Source organism: Littorina saxatilis, linkage group LG4 (genome assembly GCF_037325665.1).
Source record: "Littorina saxatilis isolate snail1 linkage group LG4, US_GU_Lsax_2.0, whole genome shotgun sequence".
Classification (NCBI taxonomy): domain Eukaryota; kingdom Metazoa; phylum Mollusca; class Gastropoda; order Littorinimorpha; family Littorinidae; genus Littorina; species Littorina saxatilis.
The window spans coordinates 31,964,935-31,983,804 of NC_090248.1; the positions used below are offsets into that span (position 1 = coordinate 31,964,935).

An 18,870-nucleotide genomic window follows, 5' to 3' on the forward strand; every position below is an offset into this window, starting at 1 on the left:
TAGCATTCTTTCCTTTATTTCAAACATGTTGACGGTAAATAAAATCGAAAATGTGGAACAATGTAAACATGGTTGAAAATAGGGGTACATGTAATAATCACATAGACAAAAGGAGAGATTGGTCTCACAAGACCAGTATTGCACCATGACTGTGGTCAAAACCAATTGCACATCTTTCTTTCTTTATTTGGTGTTTAACGTCGTTTTCAACCACGAAGGGTTATATCGCGACGGGGGAAGGAGGAAGATGGGATAGAGCCACTTGTCCATTGTTTCTTGTTCACAAAAGCACTAATCAAAAATTTGCTCCAGGGGCTTGCAACGTAGTACAATATATTACCTTACTGGGAGAATGCAAGTTTCCAGTACAAAGGACTTAACATTTCTTACATACTGCTTGACTAAAATCTTTACAAAAATTGACTATATTCTATACAAGAAACACTTAACAAGGGTAAAAGGAGAAACAGAATCCGTTAGTCGCCTCTTACGACATGCTGGGGAGCATCGGGTAAATTCTTCCCCCTAACCCGCGGGGGGGAAATTGCACATCTAATAAACTGGACCAGGGTACACCAAACATAAAACATGAGGCTTAGAGTAAACCTGAACAACAAAACTTTGGTGTAAAACGACAGGAAACCAAACTAAAAATATGCACACAAACAAAAAATGTCTAAGAAGTGATTAGAATAAAGAAAGAAAAAAACGTTTCATATCCCCACACCATATCACCCTTCTTACCCCAATGCCCCAAATAGTTAAGAAATTTTTTTTAGAAATAAAGAACACACACACAAAAACTCTGCTTCATAGGTAGCTCTCAAATTATTTTTAAACGGATATCTACTCCCTGCTTTCTGATCATAAAAACAGGAGAAAAAGACAAAAACAGCAGCAGTTGTAACTTTCCCAAGGAACCCAAACTCAGGGTTAGTAAGACTGAACTAGTTTCACATATTAATAATAACAAAAACTATATTTTTTCCCAAATAAAAGCAAAATGCTGAACAATACTGATAACAGTCACAATAATAATAATAGTAATAATAACAAGTCGCGTAAGGCGAAATTACTACATTTAGTCAAGCTGTGGAACTCACAGAATGAAACTGAACGTAGTCCGCCGCTAGTGCAAAAGGCAGTGAAAGTGACGAGCCTGTTTGGCGCGGTAGCGATTGCTCTGTGCTTCATAGCACTCTTTACTGTACCTCTCTTCGTTTTAACTTTCTGAGCGTGTTTTTAATCCAAACATATATGTTTTTGGAATCAGGAACCGACAAGGAATAAGATGAAATAGTTTTTGCATCGTTTAATAAAAAAAATAATTTTAATTACAAGTTTCCGATTTTTAATGACCAAACTCACTCATTAGTTTTTAAGCCACCAAGCTGAAATGCAATACCAAACCCCGACCTTCGTCGAAGATTGCTTTGCCAAAATTTCAATCAATTTAATTGAAAAATGAGGGTGTGACAGTGCCGCCTCAACTTTTACAAAAAGCCGGATATGACGTCATCAAAGGTATTTATCGAAAAAATGAAAAAAACGTCCGGGGATATCATACCCAGGAACTCTCATGTCAAATTTCATAAAGATCGGCCCAGTAGTTTAGTCTGAATCGCTCTACACACACACACAGACAGACAGACACACACACACCACGACCCTCGTCTCGATTCCCCCCTCTATGTTAAAACATTTAGTCAAAACGTGACTAAATGTAATAAAGGAAAACCTTTAAAGCTGGAAGGTATATATATATACTTACAATTGAGTGCAAAAATGTTAAACTGTTACATCTAGTCACCACAAATATGGAAAGAGCAGCAAATTCTGCGCCAGAACACCAAAATAACTGGTACACAAAATATATTTTAAAAAAATGGGGAGAAAAAGAAACATTTGTGACATTCTCCATGCATGACTGAACAGGCAGACAAACAGAGAATGGCACGCCTAGGCTTCTATCCTTATTGCAGCAAAACCGACCAGTTAGAGACCCACTCATGGCTAATAATTAAGACAGACGAGAACAATATTAATAATTATCATGAGGTCATTGACTGACTACCAACACAAACATTTGATTTACACCCAATTATCACAAGTTGGCAGTGCAGTCACACTTGTTAGGCTGTAGATCTTCATACACTCTGGTTCTCAAGTAAAAGTAAAGTACAACCTATGAAAATCCAATCCCAAATTTTGCAATGCAACGATACATTAGTGTACAACACTTTATTGGACTGTCTGTGGGATATGTCTGTATGAGTGTAAAAGATATTTCAAGCTGGCACGGATTACCCAACATACCTGTTCATCATTTAGAAAAAAAGTATGCAGACCTTAAAACACTGTGTGTGTGTGTGTGTGTGTCCATATCTCTCTCTGTAAGAATGTTTTTGACATTATACCAAGTGTAATTAGAGTACACATTACCTGCTATTCAGACTTGGTCGTGTGACAGACGTTTCCTTCCACACGAGATTACGTTGATTGTCTAACGAAGCTGCCAGGCTTCGTTAGACATCAGCTAATCGAGTGTGGAAGAAAACTCTGTCACACGACCAAGTCGGAATAGCATTTATGTCTCAGAGCTTCAACAGAGGAGAGAACAAACACGTTTTGCGTACTCAAGCTTGACAAACCTAAACACAGGAGCAGCCATTGTCAAGAGATCTACTTTTTGACGGAAATGACCGAACATCTATGAATGACGTCTCGGTATATGTGAATGACGTCACAGTCTGTATCTTTTGAAGCATCGCATTCTTCATGACGTCTTTCTGTGTCTGCATCCGCGAAATGTTTGTTCTTTCCGGGATCTTTGTCATCTATGTTCAGAACTCTGTCCTTCCAGTTTCAGACTAACAGGCCTCCTGAGCGAGCCACTTTCCAAGGGCAGCTAAATTCGCTTATGGAAACAGTACTGTCGTCTGGGATGCCGTTTTCAGTATTCTCAGCGTTGAAGAATTTGTAAAGAGAAGAAACGATAACAGCAGGAAAAATATAAGTCGTGTGTGCATTTTGGGGCTTTTGGAGGGACGATTTCGAGTTTGAATCCGTTCTTGCACATGCTCCAATGTGTGTAACATACAATCTTGCAAACGTTTGCTTTAGTAGTGGCAAAGAAGGAAAGCGTGTGACATAACAATATCATCACTTTATTTATACCCCCTTAAAATACTACCATGTTTCAGAACAAGTTGTTTTGAAATTGAACAGTGTGTGTGTCTGTCCATATCTCTCTCTGTAAGAGTGTTTTTGACATTATACCAAGTGTAATTAGAGTACACATATCATCGCTTTTTTTTTTACCAAAAAATACTGACATTTTTCAGAAAAGGTTGTTTTGAAATTTGAACAGAACCCTCGAGATAAGTAACTCTTAACATTACATAGACAGTCAGTCTTTCAGTATCACTCTCCAAACTAGCTTTATTAATTTCCTCAACCGAATTCCCAAATTCACATTAACATAATTCTCCTTCAACAGTGACTGGACATCACCGTAACAAAAAAGTGACACAACATCTTTGGACCAAGGAACAAGGCACGGGAAAAGCTTGGCATTGTTCACAGACAACACGAACCAGAATGATTGGATGACGTCACACAAAACTGCACCATGGGGAAAAGTTTCCACAAATAATTGCAAAAGATGACATGAACCAGATTTCCTGCACCATGAAAACATTTTCCACAATAGACGAATTCTGGAAATAACTTTAGCTGCAAAAAAAAAAGAAGGCAAACAAACCCGCGTGACAAAATAGGACAATCACTATTGAGTTTCGTGTCTTACACGTACTCGCGACAACGTGTAGCAACATACTGCTGGCTAGTGATTGGTCTATTTTGTCATGCGGGTTTGTTTGCCCTCTTTTTTTCCGCAGCAAAAGTTATTTGTGAACATCGTCTATTATTGCAAAAAAAGAAACGAATCAGTTTGTCACTTTAGCGACACTTAACTGAGATTTTGCAAGATAAAAACTTTTTGAGTTGGATCTGACCAGAGAGGTCTGGTTGGCAAAAGATTGATTTCGCAACACAGACCAAAACAACATCACAAAGAACGCACACAACAAGAGGTTACGTATTTACATCGATTGATCATATCAATTCAGTGGGACATAAACTGTACATGAATGAAATACCAACTGGGGCGGGGATGTAGCTCAGTCGGTAGCACGCTGGATTTGTATCCAGTTGGCCGCTGTCAGCGTGAGTTCGTCCCCACGTTCGGCGAGAGATTTATTTCTCAGAGTCAACTTTGTGTGCAGACACGAACGCAGAAGAAGAAGAAAATACCAACTAGGAAAACTTCCGAGGAAAATGGACATGAAAACTTAACTAGTGCTAAAAAATGATTGATGTAAACTGGACATGCCGATTCAGCGTAGCAAACTGTTGCAAACTGTACATAATATCTGTTCTCCATCTTCCTCAATGTGAAGCAAATGAACAAAACATGGAAGCCACATGAAATGTCAAATGCAAAGTGTCAAACAAATTCAAGTCTCATCATATATTAGGACCTCTAAAAATTGAAGAAGAAAAACAAAAAAACAACGAGTGATTACACTTGGCAAATAAATGTGGGAAATCACAACTCGCACAAAGCAAACCATCATCATTGGTAAAATTGTAAATAAAGAAAAGGACTAAACCCTAATTTCCCTCAAACAAAGTCAATGTTCAAGTATGCATACCGTACTTTCCGGGTCATAAGGCGCGACTTTTTTCCTCGAGTTTGACCCCTGCGTCTTGCCTAATCCGTGTATGAAATACGAAAAAAATCAAAGAGACCGCCTGAGTACCAGTCAAACAACTTGTGATAATGCATGTTTCAGCTACTAGGTACTACCATGGCCAAGTTTCCTCTCAAGACATCAAAGAGACCGCCCCATAGGTTAAACTCCGTCACTGACCCCGGTGCAGGAAGTGTTTCCTCTCTCAGATCTATGACAGGGGAACCACCTCTCATAGCAAAAACTGGGTCATTGACCCCTGGGAAGAAGGTCAGTGTCTAAACAAGGCAACCCAGCTATCACAATGGACCTGCCTTTGATCTCGCCGCACACACAGAGCACACATATTTCCACTCTGTATTCTTCTTTTGATGTGCGGCTTATTTTCATTCTTCGACCGTTTGTTACCGGTATACTTTTTTAATTTTGGTGCGCCCTATCGGCCCCCTGCGCCCAATGGATGACTGGAATACAATTTTTTTTAAAAAGAGGGGGGTGCGCCTTATGCGCTGTAGCGCCTTGTAAAAAGTACGGTAACCTGAATTTCCATGAGAGTAAGCCTCACAGAACTATGTATGACCTTGCCTTACCTAACTAACTGGGACTGAGAGAACAATTAACCAACACCAACAAATTCATATCACCGTATGTGGCATATAAAATACATCACATGACTATCCTAGATGTACACAACTTGAGGGAGAGAAAAAAATCAAACTGTGAGGATTTGTCAGTGGGCGGAAATGTGAAATTCAAAACATGAAAAGGTATACAAATATGCACTTGTATTATGTTTATTAAAAGCGATCATATACCAAAATGCACACACGCATAAATACGAATGTTACTTTTGTGTTCACTTACGGTAGCCATGCAGTTCGGCCTTTTCTTTCAAACGGCTATCATGGATCTTTGCAATCATCAGTGATACAAGCCTGAGCAGCTGTCTCTATACATACATTTAAAGAAGTCAAATAAAATGTCAATGTTTAATGCCATTGAAATAATAGTACCAAAATTTGCAATTTTTGATTTCAGCATTTTACTCTCTTTAGCTCTGTTTACAACACATGCGCACATGTATATATCATAATATACTGTCAAACGTTAACACACACATTCCTTCCCCCTCTTTCTCTATCTTTCTGTAGGAATGACCAGGTATTGTTGCACACACACTCCTCAGGGCAAGTCGGGCTTTAAGTGACAATAAATAACACGCCTCAAACTAGTCACAGTAAACATCATGCTTCCCTTGCAAATTATCACAACTGTCTCAACATTCGTTCATTTCCAATCGACATTAGTGTAATGCTATCATAATTTGTGCAAGCTAGCCCACTGCCAGATAAATGCGTTCCATTCACACCAACATTATGTACATATTCAGGTAAGCTTTTTGTTTTATTTGTGTATGGTTGGTTGGTGGGGTGGGGGGTGGAGGTTGGGAGGGGGGTCATTGGATGAGTTTTGGATGCCATGAACCAAATTGAGCAAAGTGTACTCGACTCTGTTGCACACATTGGGAACTGATCTCAATAAAGCACCCCCAGGTTGGTAATCAAAGTGAAACAACAGCACACCTTTTACATACACAGAACTTTATTTGTGTTTGATGAATACAGTGAAATCAGCAAAAGGCTGCATGTACACATAATCTGTATGGGTGTGTGTGTGTGTGTGTGTGTGTGTGTGTGTGTGTGTGTGTGTGTGTGTGTGTGTGTGTGTGTGTGTGTGTGTGTCTGTGCTTGTCTGTGAGTGTGTGTTGCCTTCTTGTCTTCTTGACGGCTAAAACGCTGAGAAAAAAAGTTTAAATCGGGGGTGACTAATTGATGAAGATTGCAGCTTTTCTCCCCACAAAGCTATCTCAGCATGTTTCCTTCCACGTTACACTTGAATTACTTACTCTGATCTGAGCCAAGGACAATAAACATACAAAACAGGCGCAAATCACATTTCAGTTTTCTATCACAGGCAAAATCTGCTCGCACACATGTGCCCTTGCTTATAAGGAGAATATTGGGTTATATGCAAGATCAAAATTTCAGGAATTGACAAAATTGCAAACAGACAGACAGCTATATCAGACAAAGCGTACCTGTGGTAAGATTATTGGAAGATGGGGGGGGGGGGGGGGTCAAGGAAGAGGGCAAAGGACACTCAATTAATGCAATCACTCGCTCAAAGACATTCCATCACAAAACAAACTAACCGTATCAAAACAGCAAATCCAAAAATGACCCCTCCAAGTCCCTAAAACTCTCTCACACACAAGCCCAAAAACAGAAACACAAATATCACCACCTTTTTCTCCAGAGAGGGCAATTAACACATCACAGAAATTATGTCTGTGGAAGAAAGACTGGGGAGAAAGGAGGGGTGGGGGAGGGTGTGGTGGAGGGGGGGGATTGTTCATGCACTCTGGAGGTGGAGGACATTGTGGGGAGGGGGGGAGGGGGGAGGGGGGGGGGATAGAAAAAAAGGCGACAACATGACAAAATTGCCTCTTTCTCTTCAAGGTAGAAACACTTTGGGTGGAAACTTTGGGGCTGATGGGCAAAGAGTTCCTTGTAGCCCACCAATCAAGTATAATCCGTCACGAGGGACTCATCGCATGGTAGGGCAATGAATGCATCACCTCTGACCCTTCAACTTGGTTGGGAAATGGCCGGTCATGTGTTACGGTCGCACGACTAGCGGTGAACGAAATCTGAGTTGCAGATATGTATAAAGGGGGGTTATGCGTCGGGCATCACAACTCCAAAAAGTCATCAGCATTGTTCTCACGGTTGGTGCTTGTCTCTCAAACAATGCTTGGCAAAACAGTCGAACATCCCCACTGTTGTACAAAGATCACAGAATGCCAGGAATGCTGGGAATGATCACCTGTGCTCACCGGTGAGCAGCCAGACAGTGATGAGAGCAACGCAGGCAGCGGTGAAAGATAGCGATCGCGGTAACGGCATCGTCGCTGCGTCACATTTACTGTCGTCCTCCTGGAGACAGAATACAGAAAGTATTCAATGTAAATAATTCGCAAATAAAATACATTGGATATGAATACCGTATGGCTTAGGCAGACCTGTTTACCCTCATTTTACCTTGACAGAAGATCACTCAGTAAAAAACAGAAGAATCCAGCACAGATGCAGAAGAAAATTTGACGTACATCATTTTTGCCTCCATGGCAGATTTTGAAGTCCGAACCACAGTGAGTGCAGAAGGCGTACTTCTCCCCTTGATTTGAGGGCACAATACACGGAAATAGCTTGTGGTACTCTGGCCGATATTTTTGCAAATACAGCTTCTTTTTCGTGATAGTTTCGTTTTTTTTCTTGAGGAGAATCTTCATCCGTTTTGGTTTCATGCTCGAGGGCACTGCTGCCACGTTTTCTCGCAGACATTTTGCGTGGCCATGAGGCGTTCCTTTCCCGTTCTTCAGTGCAAAAGAGTGCCTGGTAGTTGTCTCCCCTGTCGCTCCTAAACCAGTTTGGGAATAATGCATTATCGATGTTTCCAGCGGAAGAAATGTTTCGGAGACGGAAGAACGGAAGAAAGCTTTAAAAAACGGAAGATTCTTCCGCCAAAAGTGGAAGGTAAACAGGTCTGCTTAGGGTAATGCAACGTGGTGCATTCAAATGCAGTTTTGTTTACAACATACTAAAAATTGTACAATTTTCAAGAGAGACGGCAGTCACAGCTATACATACACCCACATGCACAGACACTTAAAGATACAACACACGCACACGCACACACACACTATCTCTACCTCTCACAAATACAGACACACACACACACGCACACACACACTATCTCTACCTCTCACAAATACAGACACACACACACACGCACACACACACTATCTCTACCTCTCACAAATACAGACACACACACACACACACTATCTCTACCTCTCACAAATACAGACAGACACACACACACTATCTCTACCTCTCACAAATACAGACACACACTTACACCCTGAAACCTCATTCACAAAACTCTCTCTCTCACTGTCTCTCACACACTACCTCAAACACAAACAAAAATACTCATCACTTACATTGGGGTCGTTGTCATAGCATCCATAGGACAGTACACGTTTGCGTGGATGCCTCGACAATTCGCAGACAAGCGTTTGCTCTTCTTCCTCAGAGATCTTGGAGGGTTCTGGACACACTCTACCCGTTCTGGTATCACAGGGCAGGTCAGCCAGGATCAACACCAGATTTGTGTAGTTGACTGCACCGATACTCATTCTCCTGGAAGTTTGCCTGGAAGACAAAGTGTATCAATTCAACGCTGGTTTTTCCGTCTTTGGGCCTTGTGATGTTAAAGTTTGACTGAAACTCTTATTTAGGCGGCTGGCTCATACTCGTAAAAAATAGAAAGAATTTATCTGAAATAGTTTGACACATAAATGTTGTTTTTGTATTTTTTGACCAAAGTATGACAATTGACAAAGATTGTCAAAATGTTGGTCTTAATAACGTAAATAACATATAACATTTGCAAAAATGTTGCCTTTACAAAAACCGAGATGTCTTCCACACAACAAGAAGGTCATAACATCACACAATTCCCTCCTTAATGGCCATGAAAGAATGAATCAGAACGCTTAGGTGAGAATTCTGTATGAAATAAGCTAAATACGACAAACTGGAAACTTCTTCTTCTACGTTCATGGGCTGAAACGCCCAAGTACTCTCGTGTTCTTTGCACGAGTGAATTTTTACATGTATGACCGTTTTACACTAGAAACAAAAACTACACAACAAACAAATGCATTTAGAGCGCTTACTTCCCTTCGTTAATCAGAATACCCAACAAACAAATGCATTTAGAGTGCTTACTTCCCTTTATTTATCAGAATACACAACAGACAAACAAATGCATTTAAAGCGTTTACTTCCCTTTGTTTATCAGAATACACAACAAACAAATGCATTTAGAGCGCTTACTTCCCTTCGTTAATCAGAATACCCAACAGACAAAAAAGGTGACGTGTCCTGCAAGCAATGACAGATCCCCGACTCACCTGTCGACACAGGCGGTGATGTTCATGACCTCAGGAGGGGGGGTCCAGCCAGGCCTCAGGTAAAACTGCTGGACAGCCTTGACACAATCCTCATCCTCCTTTTGCACGTCGTCCTCCACATCAACGGTGCCCAAACCATCCTTGTAGGCTGGAGAGGGGCAGCAGTCAGCACCTTCCGCTGGAGAGAGACACCAATATCTCAACTGACTGCGTTCACATTTTATTTTTGTATGTACACTTTTTTTATTTTTAAATTAACGGTAGGTCAACTATCAACAACAGCTTTTTTTTTTTTCATTTACTTTTTCGATTCACACTGAAGAAGTCAGATATCAAAAGCTGACAAAATATTGGAAACGGAATACCAAAACACTGGTTCCCGATTTGTTTTCTTTTGTTTTATTGCGTTTACTTTACTCAAGTGCACACAATACCCACCCACCCACCCTTTTAAAGACTCCCCAATTTAAGATAATTTCCCCCCTCCTCCTCCCCCCCCCCCCCCCCCCCCACCCTAAGAAAGCCAAAAGCATCAATGCACTTGTAGCTGTTTGACGATTAATATAAGGTTGAGTTTGTGACAAATTGTAGTGTCAAATTGATCACTGGGGATAAATACACCGTACTTACCATACATATCAGCACTGCCAAAGAGCCAGCTACAAACAAACAAAAACGCAGTGTTTAAAAAAAAAAATTCACATACAGTAATATCTAAACATAAATATCTAATCAGATTATTTAGAATAGAATGCATGCTATGTATAAAAAAAAGGTTAAATCAAAAATGTCCTCACTACAGTTCTCTTTGAAAGCAATTCCAAGCTCATATATTCTGGGTTTTGCAGCAGTAGAATTCTCTCTCCAAAATTTACATAATATATAACAAAAACAGTAAGAATATCTGCTGCCTACAACAGATTAAATAAGACACTACTTCCTCAAAAGAATTTACATAATCATTAACTAAGGTGCAATAAAGTTCTTGGCATCATGTTTCTGTAAGGCCAAGAAGAAAATTATGTCTGTTTCCGGTAACATCGCCGAAAAAAATAGGGTCGGTCGGTCAGCTTTTTAAAAAAATTTTATTAATTTTTGTTAACCTTTTTCTTATGTTTTGTTAACGTCTTTTTACGTGTGTGTGGTTTTTTTTTAAACGCTTCCTTAGTTTATTTACAAATATTTAGCACATGTTTTTGACCTAGATATATTGAAACTAAATAAAGTATACTTTTTTTTTTTTTTTTTTTTTCGTGGTGCGAAAAGCAAAAAAACCCTTTAGGATCGGCGCTTAAAAATAGGGTCAGTTGGGTAACCGGAAACAGACATATTTTTCTTTTTAGCCTAAGCACTAGAAACATAAGGGAGATCGACTTCAAGGCAGCATACGAGAAAGAATAAGTTTTTAACCAGTAGGCTGAGAATCTAACAGAGACTCAGATTGATGCTGAATTAGTTTTGCATGACCCCCTGGGTTCTCAAGACAAGAAACTACAAACAAACAAACAAACATACTCACTTGTATATATTGAAACTGGTAAAGGCCCTGAAAGATACAGAATAACGTTTCAATTAATTTTGAATCCTGTCACTGTCAGGAAAAAATTCTACAACGTTAGTTGATCCAAAATGATCAGTGCATAAGGATATTTAATCTTCAAAGTCAGCATCAAAAAACAAGGAATGTAGGTTATAGGAACAGACCCCCAAAATAAAGAAAAAGAAGAGAGCTTACCAAGCAACTCTACTGGTCCACCAGCTGGTTGTTAACGCTTCAAACATCACATCCACACTGGGCTGTAAAAGGGTCAAACAAATACAAACATTATACACAATCATTCATGTAGTATTAAACAAAATGCCAAACACAAATGAAAGTAAAATATTTCTGTCGGTAGCTGTATTAATCAGAGAAGTGAGCCTGAGCAATCTCCAGAACAAAACCAGCCAAAGATTTTTTTTTTTAAACATCTCCCTTTGCAAGACAGCTAGTAGATAACCAAGAACCAGCTGTAAGACAGGACCAGGACCCCATGGACCTGAATCTACAACTCTTGGGTAATAAAGAATTCAAATTCCAGTTCAAGAATGTGGTGGACATAAACTTAAGCATGGTTTATTACTTAAAATGACAACTGCCTGAACAGTTTATCATCCCAGCAAATGCCTAAGTATGGTAACCATACATTTTCAGCAAAGTCAAAAACTGACAATAATAATGACAAAAACCCTGAAATAACCCACCACTAAAAAGCTGCGATATCCTGCGCTGACTGTATCTTTGGGGACTTTGCACGTAGCCTGGAAGTCATACTCCACTGCCCTGCAAACACAAGAAAAGCAGATTTACTCATTGTTAAGGTTGTCATCAGGCCATATGGTGTTAGAATTGCTACGTCCCTCACAGCCCCGGATGGCCATTTATGTTGTAGGGACCATAACAAAAATTAATAAAATAATATCCCTCACTTTTGCTTAAAAGATTAAATATATCTATACCAAGGGTCACCCTCATTGCAAAATTGTGTGTAAAACCCCATTGTTGCATGCTATTTTCTCCTACTTTGAAGTTCTCAACAAATGGTATTGCAGCTTTAAAATTGTTTTTATAACCCTTCCAGCTTCATCCGTTCAACTTCCAGCTTTCTAGCAGACTTCTGTACTACTACCAGCCCCACAAAATCCTAGTGTTGGTCTTCCACTGCTGTCTTATGAACCAGAAGATTTTTTCTTCTTACTCTTTTTTAAGATAAAAGCTAAAATTCCAATCTTTCCTTTCGCAAGTGAATCAAGCGCTGAGATGTCACTAGAATGTGACGTAAAAGCTGTATCGGTGTAAGGATTAAAGTCACAGTCCAGTTTGGCTCACCATCAGATTCAGACCTGGCCAGGCTTTTACACGGGTTAAGACCATCATCCCTCCACTTGAACACATACCAAAAACCAATTTATTTTTTTATTTATTTATTTGGTGTTTAACGTCGTTTTCAACCACGAAGGTTATAATTATCGCGACAGGGGAAGGGGGGAGATGGGATAGAGCCACTTGTCAATTGTTTCTTGTTCACAAAAGCACCAATAAAAAAATTGCTCCAGGGGCTTGCAACGTAGTACAATATATTACCTTACTGGGAGAATGCAAGTTTCCAGTACAAAGGACTTGACATTTCTTACATACTGCTTGACTAAAATCTGTACAAACATTGACTATATTCTAACCAAAAACCAACTGCCTGGGCGTTCTCTGTGCAAAGTGAGAATTATTCAATGAATGTATTTCACAGATTGCCTGCCACTGGTGCCCCAAAAGAAATTCATTGATCAAACAATTCTCACTCACTCTGCACAGAATGTAGCTAGCCAAGCTTTTGACTTTTGGTATGCGTTCAAGTGAAAGGAAGCTCTTCTCATGTGGAAGCCTGGACAGATGTGTGGCGATGAATTCTTCTTCTTCTGCGTTCGTGGGCTGAAACTCCCACGTACACTCGTGTTATTGGCACGAGTGGAATTTTACGTGTATGACCGTTTTTTACCCCGCCATTTAGGCAGCCATACGCCGTTTTCGGAGGAGTGGCGATGAATAAGACAGTATACACAGGTAGGATGGTACCTTGAGAGTGCAACGTACCTGCTGTAGACCTCTTCAGTAACAAGCACTCCCCACATCTCCGGGTCCACCTCGCCCAGAAACTTGCCTGGCTGTGAACACAAGTGATATATTTACTCACTATACACATCATTAGACACGGATAAACATACATCGTATCACATTTTGTGTCTGTGCAGTGACAGGAACTAAAAAACAAGTCGCGTAAGGCGAAAATACAATATTTAGTCAAGTAGCTGTCGAACTCACAGAATGAAACTGAACGCAATGCCATTTTTCAGCAAGACCGTATACTCGTAGCATCGTCAGTCCACCGCTCATGGCAAAGGTGAAAGGCAGTGAAATTGACAAGAAGAGCGGGGTAGAAGTTGCGCTAAGAAGGATAGCACGCTTTTCTGTACCTCTCTTTGTTTTAACTTTCTGAGCGTGTTTTTAATCCAAACATATCATATCTATATGTTTTTGGAATCAGGAACCGACAAGGAATCAGATGAAAGTGTTTTTAAATTGATTTCGACAATTTAATTTTGATAATAATTTTTATATATTTAATTTTCAGAGCTTGTTTTTAATCCGAATATAACATATTTATATGTTTTTGGAATCAGCAAATGATGGAGAATAAGATAAACGTAAATTTGGATCGTTTTATAAATTTTTATTTTTTTTTTACAATTTTCAGATTTTTAATGACCAAAGTCATTAATTAATTTTTAAGCCACCAAGCTGAAATGCAATACCGAAGTCCGGGCTTCGTCGAAGATTACTTGACCAAATTTCAACCAATTTGGTTGAAAAATGAGGGCGTGACAGTGCCGCCTCAACTTTCACGAAAAGCCGGATATGACGTCATCAAAGACATTTATCAAAAAAATGAAAAAAATGTTCGGGGATTTCATACCCAGGAACTCTCATGTCAAATTTCATAAAGATCGGTCCAGTAGTTTAGTCTGAATCGCTCTACACACACACACACACAGACAGACAGACAGACACACACACGCACATACACCACGACCCTCGTTTCGATTCCCCCTCGATGTTAAAATATTTAGTCAAAACTTGACTAAATATAACAAGAAAGCTGTATGTGTGGTATGTTAAGACCAAAAGATACTGTTTCTCACTGGATTCTTCATTCTGCTTTGTTGTGTTAATAAATATGCAGCCACACAATCAGATCTCAACGATTGCAATGATGCAGGATTTTGGCATATTTGACACATTTAAATACTCACAAATCTGTGGTTGTTTTTTTCACTGCGATATGTATGGCCTACACAAAAATAAAGAGCCTATTAATGCTGATCGGCCCACAAATCCCATGCTTGTACTCACCTGGAAGGTTTGGTTGTCCTGGTTGGTAAGGACGATGAAACCTCCGTCATCCAGCAGGTAGCAGACAACCAAGTCATCGTCGTCGCAAGTCAAGGTATTGGTGTGCTTACCACCAATGATCGTCTGGTTTAAAATGCCCAGCACGTATTTCTGCACTGCTCCCGCGTCCAGCTTCACTCCAGTCACTGGTGAACACATAAGAGACCACTGAGTGTTTCTCTGTGTGTGTGTGTGTGTGTGTGTGTGTGTGTGTGTGTGTGTGTGTGTGTGTGTGTGTGTGTGTGTGTGTGCGTGTGTGTGCATGCGCATGTGTTTGTGCGTGTGTGTGTGTGTGTGTGTGTGTGTGTGTGCGTGCGCGTGCGTGCGTGCGTGCGTGCGTGCGTGCGTGCTTGTGTGCTTGTGTGCGTGTGTGCATGCCTGCATGTATGCATGCATGCATGCATGCATGCATGCGTGAGTGTGTGTGTTGGTGCTGGATACTAAAGCCTTTAGCCTTAGTTCATACACAACATGCAACTCATACTAAGGCTTAAATCTGGGGTGAAAGTTTACTTTGCGAAGTCTACTTTGAGAAGCTGGCTGCACAAAGCTTTGGCACTGAATTTGTGGTAAAAAGACTTTGCAAGGTCGACTCCAGGCTGAATTAAGGACAGCTTAAACATTTTCACCTTCCTTTCTATTTGTTTTGCTTTATCACCCTATTTATCTGTTGAGGCCTGAAATAAAATATTCCTCAGTCCTTCCTGAGTCTTCAGTCATACCATGCACAGTTCATTGTCCAAACTCTCATTTCTTTAAGAGGAGTCCCAGCTCTCACACAAAAATAACCATGTGACTGTCAAATGGCAAGCAGGTATCAGTGTGAGGGTCACCTTAGTCACAGGCTTATAACTCGAACAGTTTTCGATCTGTTCTAAAACGGTTTTCCCCACTTGACAGAGCACAACAAACTCTTTAAGAAAATATAAAATATAAAAATCATGCAAAGGTGACATGCGACTCATTCCGTGGTGGAAGGTCACAAATATGGCTGGCTGTTGTGCAAATGGTTAACCCCTACCTGCAACAGGATGTTTGTAGCTGGCGTTGGCAATGGAGACGGAGCGTGAAGCTGTCACAGCACCATGTGTCTCATTGTAGCCCACTTGGTCTGAAACATCACAAGCCATATGTCGTCACGTCACACTAACTGCGTTCTTTAGGCCAAATAAAAATATATGTTGGTTTAGGGTAACCCGACCAACCCTATTTTTTCCCGCCGACCCCAAAACTTTTTTTTCATTTCTCAAAAAAACAAAACCACTTTTGGCACATTTTGCGAACCATACCGAGACTAAGGAAAGTAACCTCCTTTAAAATTGACTAAATTTAAGGGGGAATTTTTTTTTTAAAAATAGCTGACCTACCGACCCTATCTGTTTTGGTCACGTTACCCTAAACCAACCTATATTTTTATTTGGCCTTGGGCACAGTGGAACCTGCCCAATGATAAACACCACCATGCACCTCTTGATAAACACCACCATGCACCTCTTGATAAACACCACCATGCACCTCTTGATAAACACCACCATGCACCTCTTGATAAACACCACCATGCACCTCTTGATAAACACCACCATGCACCTCTTGATAAACACCACCATGCACCTCTTGATAAACACCACCATGCACCTCTTGATAAACACCACCATGCACCTCTTGATAAACACCACCATGCACCTCTTGATAAACACCACCATGCACCTCTTGATAAACACCACCTGCCAATTACGACCACCCCGAAGGATCCCTAACTAGATTTGTTCTTATATAATCAAAAATTTCTTAAGTAAATTTTGATTTGATTAATATACTTACCCGAATCACATAAAGCATTGACTTAGTCTGAGATGCCGATCTGGGGACCCCCAGCGCCACTTTGAGAGCGGCTCTTTCTACTCTTTCAAGCTTTACCCACTGACTGTCAGGAGCTGCAAAGAAAGCCTCTTGGCCGTAGCTGAGGCGCGACCGAACAAGGGCACTGACAAGATGGATCAATGGTTTATGTACTGTTATAAGGGCAGGGATGTAGCTCAGTCGGTAGCGCGCTGGATTTGTATCCAGTTGGCCGCTGTCAGCGTGAGTTCGTCCCCACGTTCGGCGAGAGATTTATTTCTCAGAGTCAACTTTGTGTGCAGACTCTCCTTGGTGTCCGAACACCCCCCCCCCCCCCCCCCCCCCACGTTTGTACACGCAAGCACAAGACCAAGTGCGCACGAAAAAGATCCTGTAATCCATGTCAGAGTTCGGTGGGTTATAGAAACACGAAAATACCCAGCATGCTTCCTCCAAAAACGGCGTATGGCTGCCTAAATGGCGGGATAAAAAACGGTCATACACGTAAAATTCCACTCGTGCAAAAAACACGAGTGTACGTGGGAGTTTCAGCCCACGAACGCAGAAGAAGAAGTGTACTGTTATATTGTTTTTGTCAGGTAAAACAAGCTTTTGCTTGAGTTCGTGTTCTCTTCTTATTCTTCTGATTCATGAACTGGATCCTTTAGGAAGTTTTAAGTTCAGCAAGTGGAGTTTTAAGTACAGCTGGTTAAAATGGGTCTGTGGGTGGCTCAGGCTCAGTAAAAGTTTGCATGTTTTCATGTGTTTTTAATGTTATGTATTTTGAATACAATTTTGTTTAAACCATGGGTGGGACTGAAAAATGTCATGAATCCTGAATCGTACCTACAAAAAAAAAAAGGGCCATATATATAATCGATTCCAAATGAATCCCACCCATGTTGAACCAACAACCACCTGTCAATAACGACCACTTTCGGTTGATCCCTTGGGTGGTCGTTACAGATAGGATCCACTGTATTTCATTTCATGCAAAGTAGACAAGGTGACAAATCACAATGGGTCCTCGGATCTAAGGATCCATGGGATAGTTAAGTTTTACTTGCTTTTAATTCACCAGGGTAATGGTAAAAAAAACAACGTTGAAGCTTGATGACCAAATTACCTGCAGTAATAATGTAGCCATCGGTCAACATGGATCGCTTGTAGTAGGTGGAGTTTGTGATGTCAAGGTCCTTCTCAAACTGGCTTTCCGCACTAAAAACAAACAAACAACAGTACAGTGGTACCTACGATGCGAAGCCCCTCTGATGAGTGGACACCTCCCATGAAAGGACACTTTCTTGAGTCCCCTTGTCTATTATCTTGACCAAAATATGTCTATTATCTTGACCAAAATATGTCTATTATCTTGACCAAAGTATACCTGTCCTGACAGGCCACCTGCAATGTAGGGACACTTTTAGCTGGTCCCAAGGGTGTCCTTTCATTGCAGGTACCACTGTATGCCAATCTGCATTGACAGAAAACAGCACTCACATTTTTGGACAGACTCTCACCAATACATTATTTATTGGCTCTTGAACTTGAACAGGCAGGTTATTCTGAAATCTCTTGTCAGGTGAGTGGAGAGTAAAAAGGCACACACAGGTGTCTTTGACAAAAATAACAGCATTTCTGCTTTATCATGTCAAGAAAATTCACTCAGCAGTACCTCTTATTGTATCCGCAGTTAATTGTTCATGGCATCAAGAACTACTGGTATTTGATCACACGTTGCTTTCCAGTGAGAAGCAGACACAGTTAAGCAGATGTGGAACAGACTTTCCCCCTCATTTCACACTCTCCCTTTACACAGGGTTCATCTAAATAGTGGTTCAGTTTACACTCCTCACTAGCTTTGCAAGATTAAACTACAAACAGTGGTTGTTATAGAGAAAAATGACATAACATACCTGGCTGGGTATACCACTGTCAGACCTCCATTCATTGCAACAAAGTGCACAAGCAAGTTGGACAATATGAAGCCATGCATGGATCTGCAAATCACAGTTAACAGTACTATAAGTCACAGAACAGTTTGCAGTGTGTGTGTGTGGTGTGGTGTGGTGTGGTGTGGTGTTGTGTGGTGTGGTGTGGTGTGTGTGTGCATTTGTGCATGCATGCTTGTGGGCATGCATGCTGGTGTACGTTTGTGCATGTGTGTGTGTGCTTCTTAAACAATCTGGATTTCTTTACTTGCACTTCAGAACAATGATTCTCTCTCTCAGAAATCCCTGGAAATACAACAA

The 18,870-nt window shown here is 40.6% G+C and overlaps 1 protein-coding gene across 6 annotated transcripts in view; it reads right to left on the bottom strand.

Moving 5' to 3' along the window:
* LOC138964508 (voltage-dependent calcium channel subunit alpha-2/delta-2-like) overlaps positions 1–18,870 on the bottom strand; it is a 113,332-nt gene continuing 94,462 nt past the window's right edge. For all 6 annotated transcript variants that reach the window (XM_070336482.1, XM_070336483.1, XM_070336487.1 and 3 more), the window contains 12 exons: positions 18,535–18,618; positions 17,745–17,836; positions 15,801–15,890; positions 14,741–14,925; positions 13,424–13,494; positions 12,040–12,118; positions 11,531–11,592; positions 11,315–11,341; positions 10,426–10,454; positions 9,796–9,973; positions 8,821–9,031; positions 1–7,750 (listed from right to left, as the gene is read on the bottom strand). In XM_070336482.1, coding sequence (XP_070192583.1) covers positions 7,637–7,750; positions 8,821–9,031; positions 9,796–9,973; positions 10,426–10,454; positions 11,315–11,341; positions 11,531–11,592; positions 12,040–12,118; positions 13,424–13,494; positions 14,741–14,925; positions 15,801–15,890; positions 17,745–17,836; positions 18,535–18,618 — 1,222 coding nt within the window. In that variant the 3' untranslated portion in view covers positions 1–7,636. The remainder of the gene's footprint in view (positions 7,751–8,820; positions 9,032–9,795; positions 9,974–10,425; positions 10,455–11,314; positions 11,342–11,530; positions 11,593–12,039; positions 12,119–13,423; positions 13,495–14,740; positions 14,926–15,800; positions 15,891–17,744; positions 17,837–18,534; positions 18,619–18,870) is intronic.